Here is a 14,500-nt window from a genome sequence, read left to right on the forward strand (position 1 = left end):
AATTCTACCGCCAGGACTTAAGAACTTTTTAAAAGCTATTATTAATGCTTTTTGAGGTAGTGATTTAGATGCATATCATATTTTTTACTGAGTTAAGTATTGTATGTAATTAGTTTTGCTACAACAAGTGTATGGGACATTGGAAAAAAAGTTGTATTTCCCCATGGGGATGAATAAAGTATCTATCTATCTATCTATTACCATCATGACACCAGAATAATGATGGCTACCTTAAGGCCTGCAGGAACAGTGGACTATTTCAGAGAGACGTTAAAAACATCTGTTAAGACCTGTTAGCTGCACAGTCCCTCACCATCTGACCAGGCATGTTCTCTGGCCCTGTAGCTTTACGTGGGTTTACCCTGGCTAAGGTCCTCGCCACCTTGCCTGCGGCCAGACAGGGCGCCTGTTCCTCAGGGAGCATGGACACTTTTCTCGATGTCACATCATTCAACTGAAATCATGCATAGAAAGCATTCAGACGATCTGGAAGGCAGCCATCAATGACATTGATGCACAGAGTGGACTTATATTCTGTTACGGTTTTTATACCTTGCCACATACACTGTGTGTCCCTGGTGTCACAAAGGTGTCTCTGGATTTTCTGTGCAAACTCATGTTTTGCAAGGGGAAGTGCCGCTCTTGCTGACTTTAGAGTCATCCTGCCCCCGATCTCATGGCACTGTCTCGGTTCAAAAGAGTGCACGAACCTCTGCAGTCAGCCATGATTTCTGGTTTGCCTTGACAGCGTAGTGTTTAATCACAAAAATGAACTCACTACACTTTTCTATGTGGCCAGCCGCCACCAATCCCACGAATACATTAATGTTGATGTGATGATCATATAGAAAACCTACAGCACAATACAGGCCCTTCAGACCACAAAAGTTGTACCGAACATGTCCCTACCTCAGAAATTACTAGGCTTACCCATAGCTATCTATTCCACCTATCTATCCAAAAGTCTCTTAAAAGACCCTATCGTATCCACCTGCACCACCATTGCCTCTTCTCAGCTCAGTTTTGCAACCTATCAATGTCCCGCTGTAACCTCTGACAGCCCCACGACCTATCTACAACACCACCAACCTTTGTGTCATCAGCAAACTTACTAACCCATCCCTCCACTTCCTCATTCAGGTCATATATAAAAATGACACAAAGGGTAGGGGTCACAGAACAGATCCCTGAGGCACATGACTGGTCACCAGCCTCCATGCAGAATATGACCCATCTACAACCACTCTTTGCCTTCTATGGCAAACCAGTTCTGGATCCACAAAGCAATGTCCCCTTGGATCCCATGCCTCATTACTTTCTCATTAAGCCTTGCATGGGGTACCTTATCAAATGCCTTGCTAAAATCCATATATAGCTCTACCTTCATCAATGTGTTCAGTCAGATCCTCAAAAAATTCAATCAGGCTCGTAAGGCATGACCTCCCTTTGACAAAGCCATGCTGTCTATTCCTAATCATATTATGCCTCTCCAAATGTTCATGAATCCTGCCTCTCAGGAACTTTCTAACCACTAAAGTAAGATTTATTGGTCTATAATTTCCTGGGTTAAATCTACTCCATTTCTTGAATAAGGGAACATCTGCAACCCTCAAATCCTCCGGAACTTCTCCCGTCCCCATTGATGATGCAAAGATCATTGCCAGAGACTCAGCAATCTCCTCCCTCGATTCCCACAGTAGACTGGAGTATATCTCATCCAGCCCCAGTGACTTATCCAACTTCACGCTTTCCAAAAGCTCGAGCACACCCTCTTTCTTAATGTCTATATGCTCAAGCTTTTGAGTCCACTGTAAGTCATCCCTGCAATCACTAAGGTCCTTTTCTGTAGTGAATACTGAAACAAAGTATTCATTAATGATTCCATATACTCATTTCCACTGTCACAATTGATTGGCCCTATTCTCTCACATCTTATCCACTTGCTCTTCACATACTTGTAGAATGAACATAGAATAGTACAGCATATTACTGGCCCTTCGGCCCACAATGTTGTGCTGACCCTCAAACCCTGCCTCCCATATAACCCCCCACCTTAAATTCCTCCATATACCTGTCTAGTAGTCTCTTAAACTTCACTAGTGTATCTGCCTCCACCACTGACTCAGGCAGTGCATTCCACGCACCAACCACTCCCTGAGTGAAAAATCTTCCTTAATATCCCCCTTGAACTTCCTTCCCCTTACCTTAAAGCCATGTACTCTTGTACTGAGCAGTGGTGCCCTGGGGAAGAGGCGCTGGCTGTCCACTCTGTCTATTCCTCTTAATATCTTGTACACCTCTATCATGTCTCCTCTCATCCTCCTTCTCTCCAAAGAGTAAAGCCCCAGCTCCCTTAATCTCTGAACATAATCCATACTCTCTAAACCAGGCAGCATCCTGGTAAATCTCCTCTGTACCCTTTCCAATGCTTCCACATCCTTCCTATAGTGAGGTGACCAGAACTGGACACAGTACTCCAAGTGTGGCCTAACTAGAGTTTTATAGAGCTGCATCATTACATCGCGTCCCTTAAACTCTATCCCTCGACTTATGAAAGCTAACACCCCATAAGCTTTCTTAACTACCCTATCTACCTGTGAGGCAACTTTCAGGGATCTGTGGACATGTACCCCCAGATCCCTCTGCTCCTCCACACTACCAAGTATCCTGCCATTTACTTCGCATTCTGCCTTGGAGTTTGTCCTTCCAAAGTGTATCACCTCACACTTTTCCGGTTTGAACTCCATCTGCCACTTCTCAGCCCACTTTTGCATCTTATCAATATCTCTCTGCAATCTTTGACAATCCTCTACACTATCTACAACACCACCAACCTTTGTGTCGTCTGCAAACTTGCCAACCCACCCTTCTACCCCCACATCCAGGTCATTAATAAAAATCACAAAAAGTAGAGGTCCCAGAACAGATCCTTGTGGGACACCACTAGTCACAACCCTCCAATCTGAATGTACTCCCTCCACCACGACCCTCTGCCTCCTGCAGGCAAGCCAATTCTGAATCCACCTGGCCAAACTTCCCTGGATCCCATGCCTTCTGACTTTCTGAATAAACCTACCGTGTGGAACCTTGTCAAATGCCTTACTAAAATCCATGTAGATCACATCCACTGCACTACCCTCATCTATATGCCAGGTCACCTCCTCAAAGAACTCTATCAGGCTTGTTAGGCACGATCTGCCCTTCACAAAGCCATGCTGACTGTCCCGGATAAGACCATGATTCTCTAAATGCCTATAGATACTATCTCTAAGAATCTTTTCCAACAGCTTTCCCACCACAGACGTGAGGCTCACTGGTCTATAATTACCTGGACTATCCCTACTACCTTTTTTGAACAAGGGGACAACATTCGCCTCCCTCTAATCCTCCGGTACCATTCCCGTGGACAACGAGGACATAAAGATCCTTCAGAATCAAGTGCAACCTGTTCTTATTATAGAGGTCACACCATGCACCAGAAGAGCTCCCAATGATCCAGAAATCTGAATCCCTCCCCCTGCTGCAATCCCTCAGCCACGCATTTATCCTCCACCTCACTCTATTCTTATACTCACAGCAATCCGGAGATTACTACCTTTGAGCCTTGCTTCTCAGCTACTTTCTTAAGTCCTGCAGTCTGTTTTCAAGACCTCTTCCTTTTTCTAACCTATGTCATTGGTACCAATATGTATCACGACCTCTGGCTGTTCACCTTCCTACTTCAGGATATCGTGGTTGCGATTTTGTGGTACTTATTTGAAACAGGGTAATGAATCATTCAGTATCCACAGAAACAGGAGGTCTTGGGGTGGGCTTGCGCTTCAATCTTACATGTTTGGTGGAGCCAGAGATAATCTTCCCTAGACTCACGCTGCTAATGGAACCAGAATGTTTCATATAGAATGGTGAATCTCATGTAGTTGACAGGTGACATGTGAGCTGCATAGCTTCTGTTGTAATGAGAACTAGGCCTCAAGCTGTGGGCTTGCCTATTGCTGCAGTCAAGTGCAGCATCTGAGCTCAGATGAGGACTGGCCTCCATGTCAGTGCTGCCCCCCAGTATTCGATCAGTGGAACGACAGGGTAGATTATGTGAGTCTGCACACTGCCTGGAGACTATCATAAATTTGCAGGACAGGATCTTGGACTATATATGTATGTTTCTTGAGTGATTATGTTTCTTCTTGCTCACTAGTTTGAATGCACTGTGAATGTTTTGCACCTTGGCCCCAGAGGAACACTGTTTCATTCAGCTGTACCCAAGCACAGCTGAATGATAATTAAACTTAATTTTATTTAATTTGACATAAGAGGCTTTCAAGAGACATTTAGATAGGCATATGAATATGAGGAAGATGGAGGGATAAGGACAGGGATCAGTTTTTATTTAATTTACTTTTTAGTTGGTTTGGCGCAACATTGTAAGTCAAAAGGCCAGTTCCTGTGCTATACTGCTTTATGTTCACGCCACCGTTAAAAGCTCTATTTACTATGAGCAGAGGAGCCTTGCTACCGAGGCATTCCTACACCAGTTCTTACTGATTCACAAAGTAAACTTATTATCAAAGTACAGAAACATACGTTACTATATGCAATCCTGAGATTCATTTTCTTGGAGGCATACACAATAAATCCAGTAACCATAATAGAATCAATGAAAGACAACACCAACATGGCAGATAACCAAGGTGCAATGGACAACAAACTGCAAATACAAAAAGAAATAATAATAATAAGCAATAAATAGCAAAAACATGAGATGAAGAGTCCTTGAGAGTGACTCCATAGATTGTGGGAACATTTCAGAGATGCAGCAAGTGAAGTTGAATGAAGTTATCCCCTTTAGTTCAAGACCCTGATGGCTGAGGGGTGATAACTGGTCCTAAACCTGATAGTACAGATCATGAGGTTCCTGATCCTTCTTCCTGATGGTAGCGACAAGAAGAGACCATGAGCTGGGTGGTGATAGATGATGCTTTCTTGTGACAACGATCGCATACATGTGCTCAATGGTGGGGAGGGCTTTACCTGTGATGGACTGGACTGTATCCACTAGTTTTTGCAAAATTTTTCCATTCATGGGCATTCCCACACCAAGCTGAAATGCACCCAGTCAATATACTATCCACCATGCATCTATAAGGGTTTGCCTAAGTTTTAGATGTCATGCCACATCTTTGCAAACTATGGTTTCTTCGTAATTGCACTTAAGTGTTAGACCCAGGACAGATCTTCTGAAATAATAACACTGAGGAATTGGGAGCTGCTGACTCTCTCCACCACTGATTCCCTGATGAGAACTGTCTCATTGACCTTTGATTTCCTCCTCATGACGTCAATTATCAGCTCCTGGGTCTTGTTAACATTGAGTTAGAAGTTGTTGAACCAACACTCAACCAGATTTGCAATCTCCCTCCTAAATGCTGATTCGTCACCACCTTTAATTTGGTTTATGGCAGCTACATCATCGGCAAACTTAAATATGGCATTGGAGCTGTGCATAGCCACACAGTGTAAAGGGAGTAAAGCAGAGCCCTGTGCTGATGGGAGTTTGTGGAGGACATTTGATGCAGACGCACAGGTATCCTCCAAGGATCGCAGCATTTCTGTCCACCTGAAAGACTTCTAGCAGGATTGCCAAGTCCAGAATGGTCTTGAAGCCACATTTCTGTCAGGACAAGTGTGCAACAGTGCCTCTTCTCCCACTGGTTCAGGTGAAGCCTCAAGTAATCCAATTTATTTTCCAAAGGCTGGACGTTAGCGAATAGAATCAACAGGGGTGCCAGCCTGCAGGAATCCACTTTAAGTTTTGCTTTAATGCTGTTTCACTTACTGCGCTTCTACATTCAAGCGCACTGATTCCGATGGCAACTTCCTGGAGTAGATGTTGTAGACCATGGAGTGAAAGCTGCCCATGTTAGTGTGCGACTGTGCAGTACCTTTGCTGTTCCAGTTGCTAGTGAGGTTAACGTTGCAGATTTAAAAATTCTTAATATTCAGCAGTGGTGTTTTTTTTTAGAAAAGACGAACAGGACAAGCAAATTTTACCATTGTTTAGAGCCAGAGTGGAACTGCGTCCAGGCACACTGCCATCTTGCAGATTTCTTATGAAAGTCTAGGCAAGGAGGTTTAGGTGTGGGGGGAGGGGGGGAGAATAGCAGTGGAAGAGGGAGGGGAATGGTCTGCAGAGATGGTGAGAGAAGGGGAAAGGATAGAGAAGGGACGGGTGAATGGTGGAGGTGGGAATAAGGAAGAGGTAAGAGATGCAATAAATCAGTGCTTGACTGAGAAGGCCAATTTTAACCAATGTACCTGAAGCTGGAATGGCTGAGAGACTGGGACTGGGGAATGGACTCCCAGGAGGCATTGTGGAACCTGGAGAGGGAGAGAGACATGGACCCAGTGAGGGAGACATCACCCACGGCAATTTTACATCCAATAGCTAAATATCAACAGAAAATCAAAACAAAAAGACCTGCAAATGATAAAAAATCAGAAATAAAATCATGGGTTAACTGCATGGACACTTTTCACAATACAATTGCTAACAGGTTTGTGCTAAAGGGAAAAAGGTTTAGATGGAATCTGGGGAAGAGATTTTTCACCCACATATTTGGAATATGGGATGATAGAGGCAGGTACATAGAACAGCTCTGTAGATATGCAACCACTCGATGAGTGTGGCCTTCTCCTATGAGGTTGTCTATTGGTGAGTCCTCAGGTTAGGTCCACTCTGGCTGTAGAGACCAATACAGGATCCCCATATTCCAGTACAGCACAGTACAGGACCTTCAAGGCCATGGTTTTGTGCCAGTCTAAATAAACCTATTCTATGATCTATGTAACCCTTCCTTCCTACAAAGTTTTTCCAATTCTCCTATATCCACGTGCCTATTTAAGAGTCACTTAAAAGTCCCTGTTTTATCAGCCTCAACCAGTACCCCGGTTGTGCTTTCCAGGTAACCAACACTTCTTTTTTTTAAAAAAAAGAAATCCCTTTGACATCTCTCAGAAACTTTTCTCCACTCACCTTAAACCGATGTTCTCTGGTATTGGCCACTGATGCCCTGTGAAAAAGGTGCTGACTGTCCATGTCTCTAATAATCTTATATACCTGTCAGGTTGCCTCTCATCCTCCTTCGCTCCAAAGATAAAAGCCCTATCTTGCTCAACCCTACCTCGTAAGATGTGCTCTCTAATCCAGGCAGGATCCTGACAAATCTCCTCTGCACCTTCTCTAAAACTTAATACATCCTTCCCATAATGAGGCAACCAGAAGTGAACATAACGGTCAATTATGGAAAACCCTGAACATCCTCTACATAGCACCATCCAGAGACAGAGAAGCAGTTTCAGCGACAGGTTACTGTCGATGCAATGCTCCTCAGACAGGATGAAGAGGTCAATACTCCCCAATGCCATTAGGCTTTACAATTCAACTGCCAGGACTTAAGAAGTTTTTTTTTTAAAGCTATTATTAATGCTTTTGAGTTAGTGATTTAGATGCATATCATATTATTACTGAGTTAAGTATTGTATGTAATGAGTTTTTTACCATATAACCATATAACAATCACAGCACGGAAACAGGCCATTCCGGCCCTCCTAGTCCGTGCCGAACTCTTAATCTCACCTAGTCCCACCTACCCGCACTCAGCCCATAACCCTCCACTCCTTTCCTATCCATATACCTATCCAATTTTACCTTAAATGACACAACTGATCTGGCCTCTACTACTTCTACAGGAAGCTCATTCCACACAGCTATCACTCTCTGAGTAAAGAAATACCCCCTCGTGTTTCCCTTAAACTTTTGCCCCCTAACTCTCAAATCATGTCCTCTCGTTTGAATCTCCCCTACTCTCAATGGAAACAGCCTATTCACGTCAACTCTATCTATCCCTCTCAACATTTTAAATACCTCGATCAAATCCCCCCTCAACCTTCTACGCTCCAATGAATAGAGACCTAACTTGTTCAACCTTTCTCTGTAACTTAAGTGCTGAAACCCTGGTAACATCCTAGTAAATCGTCTCTGCACTCTCTCTAATTTATTGATATCTTTCCTATAATTCGGTGACCAGAACTGTACACAATATTCCAAATTTGGCCTTACCAATGCCTTGTACAATTTTAACATTACATCCCAACTTCTGTACTCAATGCTCTGATTTATAAAGGCCAGCGTTCCAAAAGCCTTCTTCACCACCCTATCTACATGAGACTCCACCTTCAGGGAACTATGCACTGTTATTCCTAGATCTCTCTGTTCCACTGCATTCCTCAATGCCCTACCATTTACCCTGTATGTTCTATTTGGATTATTCCTGCCAAAATGTAGAACCTCACACTTCTCAGCATTAAACTCCATCTGCCAACGTTCAGCCCATTCTTCTAACCGGCATAAATCTCCCTGCAAGCTTTGAAAACCCACCTCATTATCCACAACACCTCCTACCTTAGTATCATCAGCATACTTACTAATCCAATTTACCACCCCATCATCCAGATCATTTATGTATATTACAAACAACATTGGGCCCAAAACAGATCCCTGAGGCACCCCGCTAGTCACCGGCCTCCATCCCGATAAACAATTATCCACCACTACTCTCTGGCATCTCCCATCTAGCCACTGTTGAATCCATTTTATTACTCCAGCACTAATACCTAACGACTGAACCTTCTTAACTAACCTTCCATGTGGAACTTTGTCAAAGGCCTTGCTGAAGTCCATATAGACTACATCCACTGCCTTACCCTCGTCAACATTCCTCGTAACTACTTCAAAAAATTCAATAAGGTTTGTCAAACATGACCTTCCACGCACAAATCCATGCTGGCTACTCCTAATCAGATCCTGTCTATCCAGATAATTATAAATACTATCTCTAAGAATACTTTCCATTAATTTACCCACCACTGATGTCAAACTGACAGGTCTATAATTGCCAGGCTTACTTCTAGAACCCTTTTTAAACAATGGAACCACATGAGCAATACGCCAATCCTCCGGCACAATCCCTGTTTCTAATGACATCTGAAAGATCTCCGTCAGAGCTCCTGCTATCTCTACACAAACTTCCCTCAAGGTCCTGGGGAATATCCGGTCAGGACCCGGAGATTTATCCACTTTTAAATTTCTTAAAAGCGCCAGTACTTCCACCTCTTTAATTGTCATAGGTTCCATAACTTCCTTACTTGTTTCCCACACCTTACACCATTCGATATCCTTCTCCTTAGTGAATACCGAAGAGAAGAAATCGTTCAAAATCTCTCCCATCTCCCTCGGCTCCACACATAGCTGACCACCCTGATTCTCTAAGGGACCAATTTTATCCCTCACTATCCTCTTGCTTTTAATATAACTGTAGAAGCCTTTTTTTGCTACAACAAGTGTATGGGACATTGGAAAAATGTTGAATTTCCCAATGGGGATGAATAAAGTATCTATCTATCTATCTAATCACCAAGTGTGGTCTGAGTAGAGTTTTATAGAGCTATAACATTACCTTGTGGCTCTTGAACTCTATTCCCCGACTAATAAAGGCCGGCACACTGTATGCCTTCTTAACCACTAACCTTGAGAGATCTATGATTTCTCAGAACATTCAAGTATAATAGACTATGAAGGTATATAGACTATAAGGTATAGAAGTCTAATTAAAGGAGCATTTGTCCGTTTTGTAAGTCTCTCCTATGATCAAAGTCACTGCTGGATACTGCAGGACTATCCCATCAGCAAGTTGCTCAATAGCGTTGGAGCTGGACTTATTGGGTACCATTGTTCTGCTGTTGCATACTGTTGCACTGAGATGGTGCATGGTCCAACAAACCAAGTGAGTGAATGTCCTGGACATTTTTCTTGTGATCATAAGACCCTGTTGGACATTGGAAACGTACTATTCTGCAAGTCCAGTTCTCTAGTTCATTGCCAATACCGATGACAGGAGACCTGTGTTGCCTAGTTTGATGCAAAGACTCAGTCGAAGTCATGATTTCGCCTGCTACAGTCACCAAAGAGGAGATTTAAGGTGGTGTGAGAGAGGCCTGTATTCTGTGCTTGGGTTGGGGGCTGGTGATGGACAATTTACTGCCATGTTACTCAGGGACTTTGGCTATACTATTTTTTTATTTGTAACTATGTTTTTCCGAAATCGTAGCCATATGAGCTATTTGTGCTGTGTGCTGTTGGTAATCTGTTTTGCACCTTGGCCCTAGAGGAATGCTGTTTCACTTGGCTATATTCCTGCATGGTTCAATGATAATTAAACTTGAACTTGATGAAGCAAGTGCTGGTAAACAGAATTAATATGGATGGTACTTGATGGTTGACGTGGTGAGCCAAGGGGCCTGTTTCCATACTAAATTACTCCAAGGCAGTGGGTGCATGGGAAACACATTCCCTGAAATGAAATTCCTAGGAAAAGGCAGGAGATCCTGAAAACTGACTACAAGGAGTTAGGAAGGAAGTTGAGAAGCAGGGCGTAACGGTAGTAATCTTGGGATTACTGCGTGTGCCACACGACAGTAATGGCTGAGGGATTGGAGCAGGGGACAGGGATTCAGATTTCGGGATCATTGGGACCTATTTTGGGGCAAGTGTTACCTGTACAAAAAAAGACGGGTTGTACTTAATTGCGAGGATGACCAATATCCTGGCAGGGAGCTTTCCTAAGGCTATTGGGGAGAGTTTAACCTACTATTGCTGGGGGGTGGGAACCTAACTGAAGCAATGGAGGAAGGGGCTGTTGGCTCACAAATAGAGAAAGCTTGGAAACAGCGTGAGAGGGAGGATAGGCAGGTGATAGAGAAGGAATACACTCAGACCAATGGTTTGAGATGTGTCTTATTTTAATACACGAAGCATCATGAACAAAGTGGATGAGCTTCAAGCATGGATCAGTACTTGGAGCTATGATGTTGTGGCCATTACAGAGACCTGGATGGCTCAGGAGCAGGAATGGCTACTTAGAGCACCAGGGTAGACACGTTTCAGAAAGGACAGGGAGAGAGGCAAATGATGTTAGGGTTTTTGTTTGTTTGTTTTTTTTTTTAAACAGACCACCCAATCGTAACAGGGACATAGAAGAGCAGATAGGGAGACAGATTCAGGGAAGGTATAATAATAACAGGGTTATCGTGGTGGAAAATATTAATTTCCCAAATATTGTTTGGCATCTCCCTTGAGCAAGGGTTTTAGATGGGGCGGAGTTTGTTAGGTGTGTTCAGGAAGGTTTCATAGAAACATTGAAAATAGGTGCAGTAGTAGGCCATTCGGCCCTTCTAGCCTGCACTGCCATTCAGTATGATCATGGCTGATCATCCAACTCAGAACCCTGTACCTGCCTTCTCTCCATACCCCCTGATCCCTTTAACCACAAGGGCCATATCTAACTCCCCCTTAAATATAGCCAATGAACTGGCCTCAACTGTTTCCTGTGGCAGAGAATTCCACAGATTCACCACTCCCTGTGTGAAGAAGTTTCTCCTCATCTCGGTCCTAAAAGACTTCCCCTTTATCCTTAAACTGTGACCCCTCGTTCTGGACTTCCCCAACATCGGGAACAATCTTCCTGTATCTAGCCTGTCCAATCCCTTTAGAATTTTATACGTTTCAATAAGATCCCCCCTCAATCTTCTAAATTCCAGTGAGTATAAGCCCAGTCGAATGAGTTTTTCTTCATATGAAAGTCCTGCCATCCCAGGAATCAATCTGGTGAACCTTCTCTGTACTCCCTCTTTGGCAAAAATGTCTTTCCTCAGATTTGGGGACCAAAACTGCACACAATACTACAGGTATGGTCTCACCAAGGCCTTGTATGACTGCAGTAGAACCTCCCTGTTTCTGTACTCGAATCCTCTTCCTATGAATGCCAACATACCATTCGCCTTTTTCACCACTGCTGTACCTGCATGCCCACTTTCAATGACTGGTGTATAATGACACCCAGGTCTCGTTGCACCTCCCCTTTTCCTAATCGGCCACCGTTCAGATAATAATCTGTTTTCCTGTTCTTCCAACCAAAGTGGATAACCTCACATTTACCCACATTAAATTGCATCTGCCATGAATTTGCCCACTCACCTAACCTATCCAGGTCACCCTGCATCCTCTTAGCATGTTCCTCACAGCTAACACTGCCGCCCAGCTTCGTGTCATCCGCAAACTTGGAGATGCTGCATTTAATTCCCTCGTCTAAATCAATAATATATATTGTAAACAACTGGGGTCCCAGCACTGAGCCTTGTGGTGCCCCACTAGTCACTGCCTGCCATTCTGAAAAGGTCCCATTTATTCTCACTCTTTGCTTCCTGTCTGCCAACCAATTCTCTATCCTCATCAATACCATACGCCCAAAACCGTGTGCTTTAAGTTTGCACACTAATCTCCTGTGCGGGACCTTGTCAAAAGCCTTCTGAAAATCCAAATATACCACATCCACTGGTTATCCCCTATTCACTCTACTAGTTACATCCTCAAAAAATTCTGTAAGATTCGTCAGACATGATTTTCCTTTCACAAATCCATGCTGACTTTGTCCGATGTTTTCACCTCTTTCCAAATGTGCGGTTATCACATCTTTGATAACTGACTCTAGCATTTTCCCCACCACCGATGTCAGGCTAACCGGTCTATAATTCCCCGGTTTCTCTCTCTCTCCTTTTTTAAAAAGTGGGGTTACATTAGCCACCCTCCAATCCTCAGGAACTAATCCAGAATCTAAAGAGTTTTGAAAAATTATCACTAATGCATCCACTATTTCTTGGGCTACTTCCTTAAGCACTCTGGGATGCAGACCATCTGGCCCTGGGGATTTATCTGCCTTTAATCCCTTCAATTTACCTAACACCACTTCCCTACTAACATGTATTTCCCTCAGTTCCTCCATCTCACTAGACCTTCGGTCCCCTACTATTTCCAGGAGATTATTTATGTCCTCCTTAATGAAGACAGAACCAAAGTAGTTATTCAATTGGTCTGCCATGTCCTTGTTCCCCATGATCAATTCACCTGTTTCTGACTGTAAGGGACCTACATTTGTCTTAACCAATCTTTTTCTTTTCACATATCTATAAAAGCTTTTACAGTCAGTTTTTATGTTCCCTACCAGCTTTCTCTCAATCTTTTTTCCCTTTCCTAATTAGGCCCTTTGTCCTCCTCTGCTGGACTCTGAATTTCTCCCAGTCCTCAGGTGTGCCGCTTTTTCTGGCTAATTTGTATGTTTCTTCTTTGGACTTGATACTATCCCTAATTTCCCTTGTCAGACACGGGTGCACTACCTTCCCTGGTTTATTCTTTTGCCAAACTGGGATGAACAATTGTTATAGTTCATCCATGTGATCTTCAAATGCTTGCCATTGCATATCCACCGTCAACCCTTTAAGTATCATTTGCCAGTCTATCTTATCTAATTCACGTCTCATACCTTCAAGTTACCCTTCTTTAAGTTCAGAACCTTTGTTTCTGAATTAACTATGTCACTTTCCATCTTAATGAAGAATTCCACCATATTATGGTCACTCTTACCCAAGGGGCCTCGCACGACAAGATTGCTAACTAACTCTTCCTCATTGCTCAATACCCAGTCTAGAATGGCCTGCTCTCTAGTTGGTTCCTCAACATGTTGGTTCAGAAAACCATCCCGCATACATTCCAAGAAATCCTCTTCCTCAGCACCCTTACCAATTTGGTTCACCCAATCTATATGTAGACTGAAGTCACCCATTATAACTACTGTTCCTTTATTACACGCATTTCTAATTTCCTGTTTAATGCCATCCCCAACCTCACTACTACTGTTAGGTGGCCTGTACACAACTCCCACCAGCATTTTCTGCCCCTTAGAGTTATGCAGCTCTACCCATATCAATTCCACATCCTCCAGGCTAATGTCCTTCCTTTCTATTGCGTTAATCTCCTCTCTAACCAGCAAGGCTACCCCACCTCCTTTTCTCTCCTGTCTATCCCTCCTGAATATTGAATATCCCTGGATGTTGAGCTCCCATCCTTGGTCATCCTGGAGCCATGTCTCTGTGATCCCAACTATATCATATTCATTAATAACTATCTGCACATTCAATTCACCCCCCCTTGTTACGAATGCTCCTCGCATTGACACACAAAGCCTTCAGGCTTGTTTTTACAACACTCTTAGCCCTTATACAATTATGTTGAAAAGTGGCCCTTTTTGATTTTTGCCCTGGATTTGCCTGCCTGCCACTTTTACTTTTCACCTTACTACTTTTTGCTTCTACCCTCATTTTACACCCCTCTGTCTCTCTGCACTTGTTCCCATCCCCCTGCCACATTAGTTTAAGTCCTCCCGAACAGCAGGACTTCCTTGACTTATTTCTATTTTCCTCTTCTTCGACCCTAACACCCTGGTTTCCTTCCCCTTGCCAACTCAGTTTAAACCCTCCGTAACAGCTATATTAAACAATCCCGCCAGGATATTAGTACCCTTGGAGTTCAGGTGTAACCTATCGTTTCTGTATA

At 43.4% G+C, this 14,500-nt stretch overlaps 1 protein-coding gene across 2 annotated transcripts in view; it reads right to left on the reverse strand.

Annotated features, from left to right (window-relative positions):
• Positions 1-14,500, reverse strand: part of nup155 (nucleoporin 155) — a 278,025-nt gene that overhangs the window by 123,018 nt on the left and 140,507 nt on the right. For both annotated transcript variants that reach the window (XM_073047830.1, XM_073047831.1), the window contains one exon: positions 6,313-6,375. In XM_073047830.1, coding sequence (XP_072903931.1) covers positions 6,313-6,375 — 63 coding nt within the window. The remainder of the gene's footprint in view (positions 1-6,312; positions 6,376-14,500) is intronic.

Source organism: Hemitrygon akajei, chromosome 6, assembly GCF_048418815.1.
Source record: "Hemitrygon akajei chromosome 6, sHemAka1.3, whole genome shotgun sequence".
In the NCBI taxonomy this organism is placed as follows: Eukaryota; Metazoa; Chordata; class Chondrichthyes; order Myliobatiformes; family Dasyatidae; genus Hemitrygon; species Hemitrygon akajei.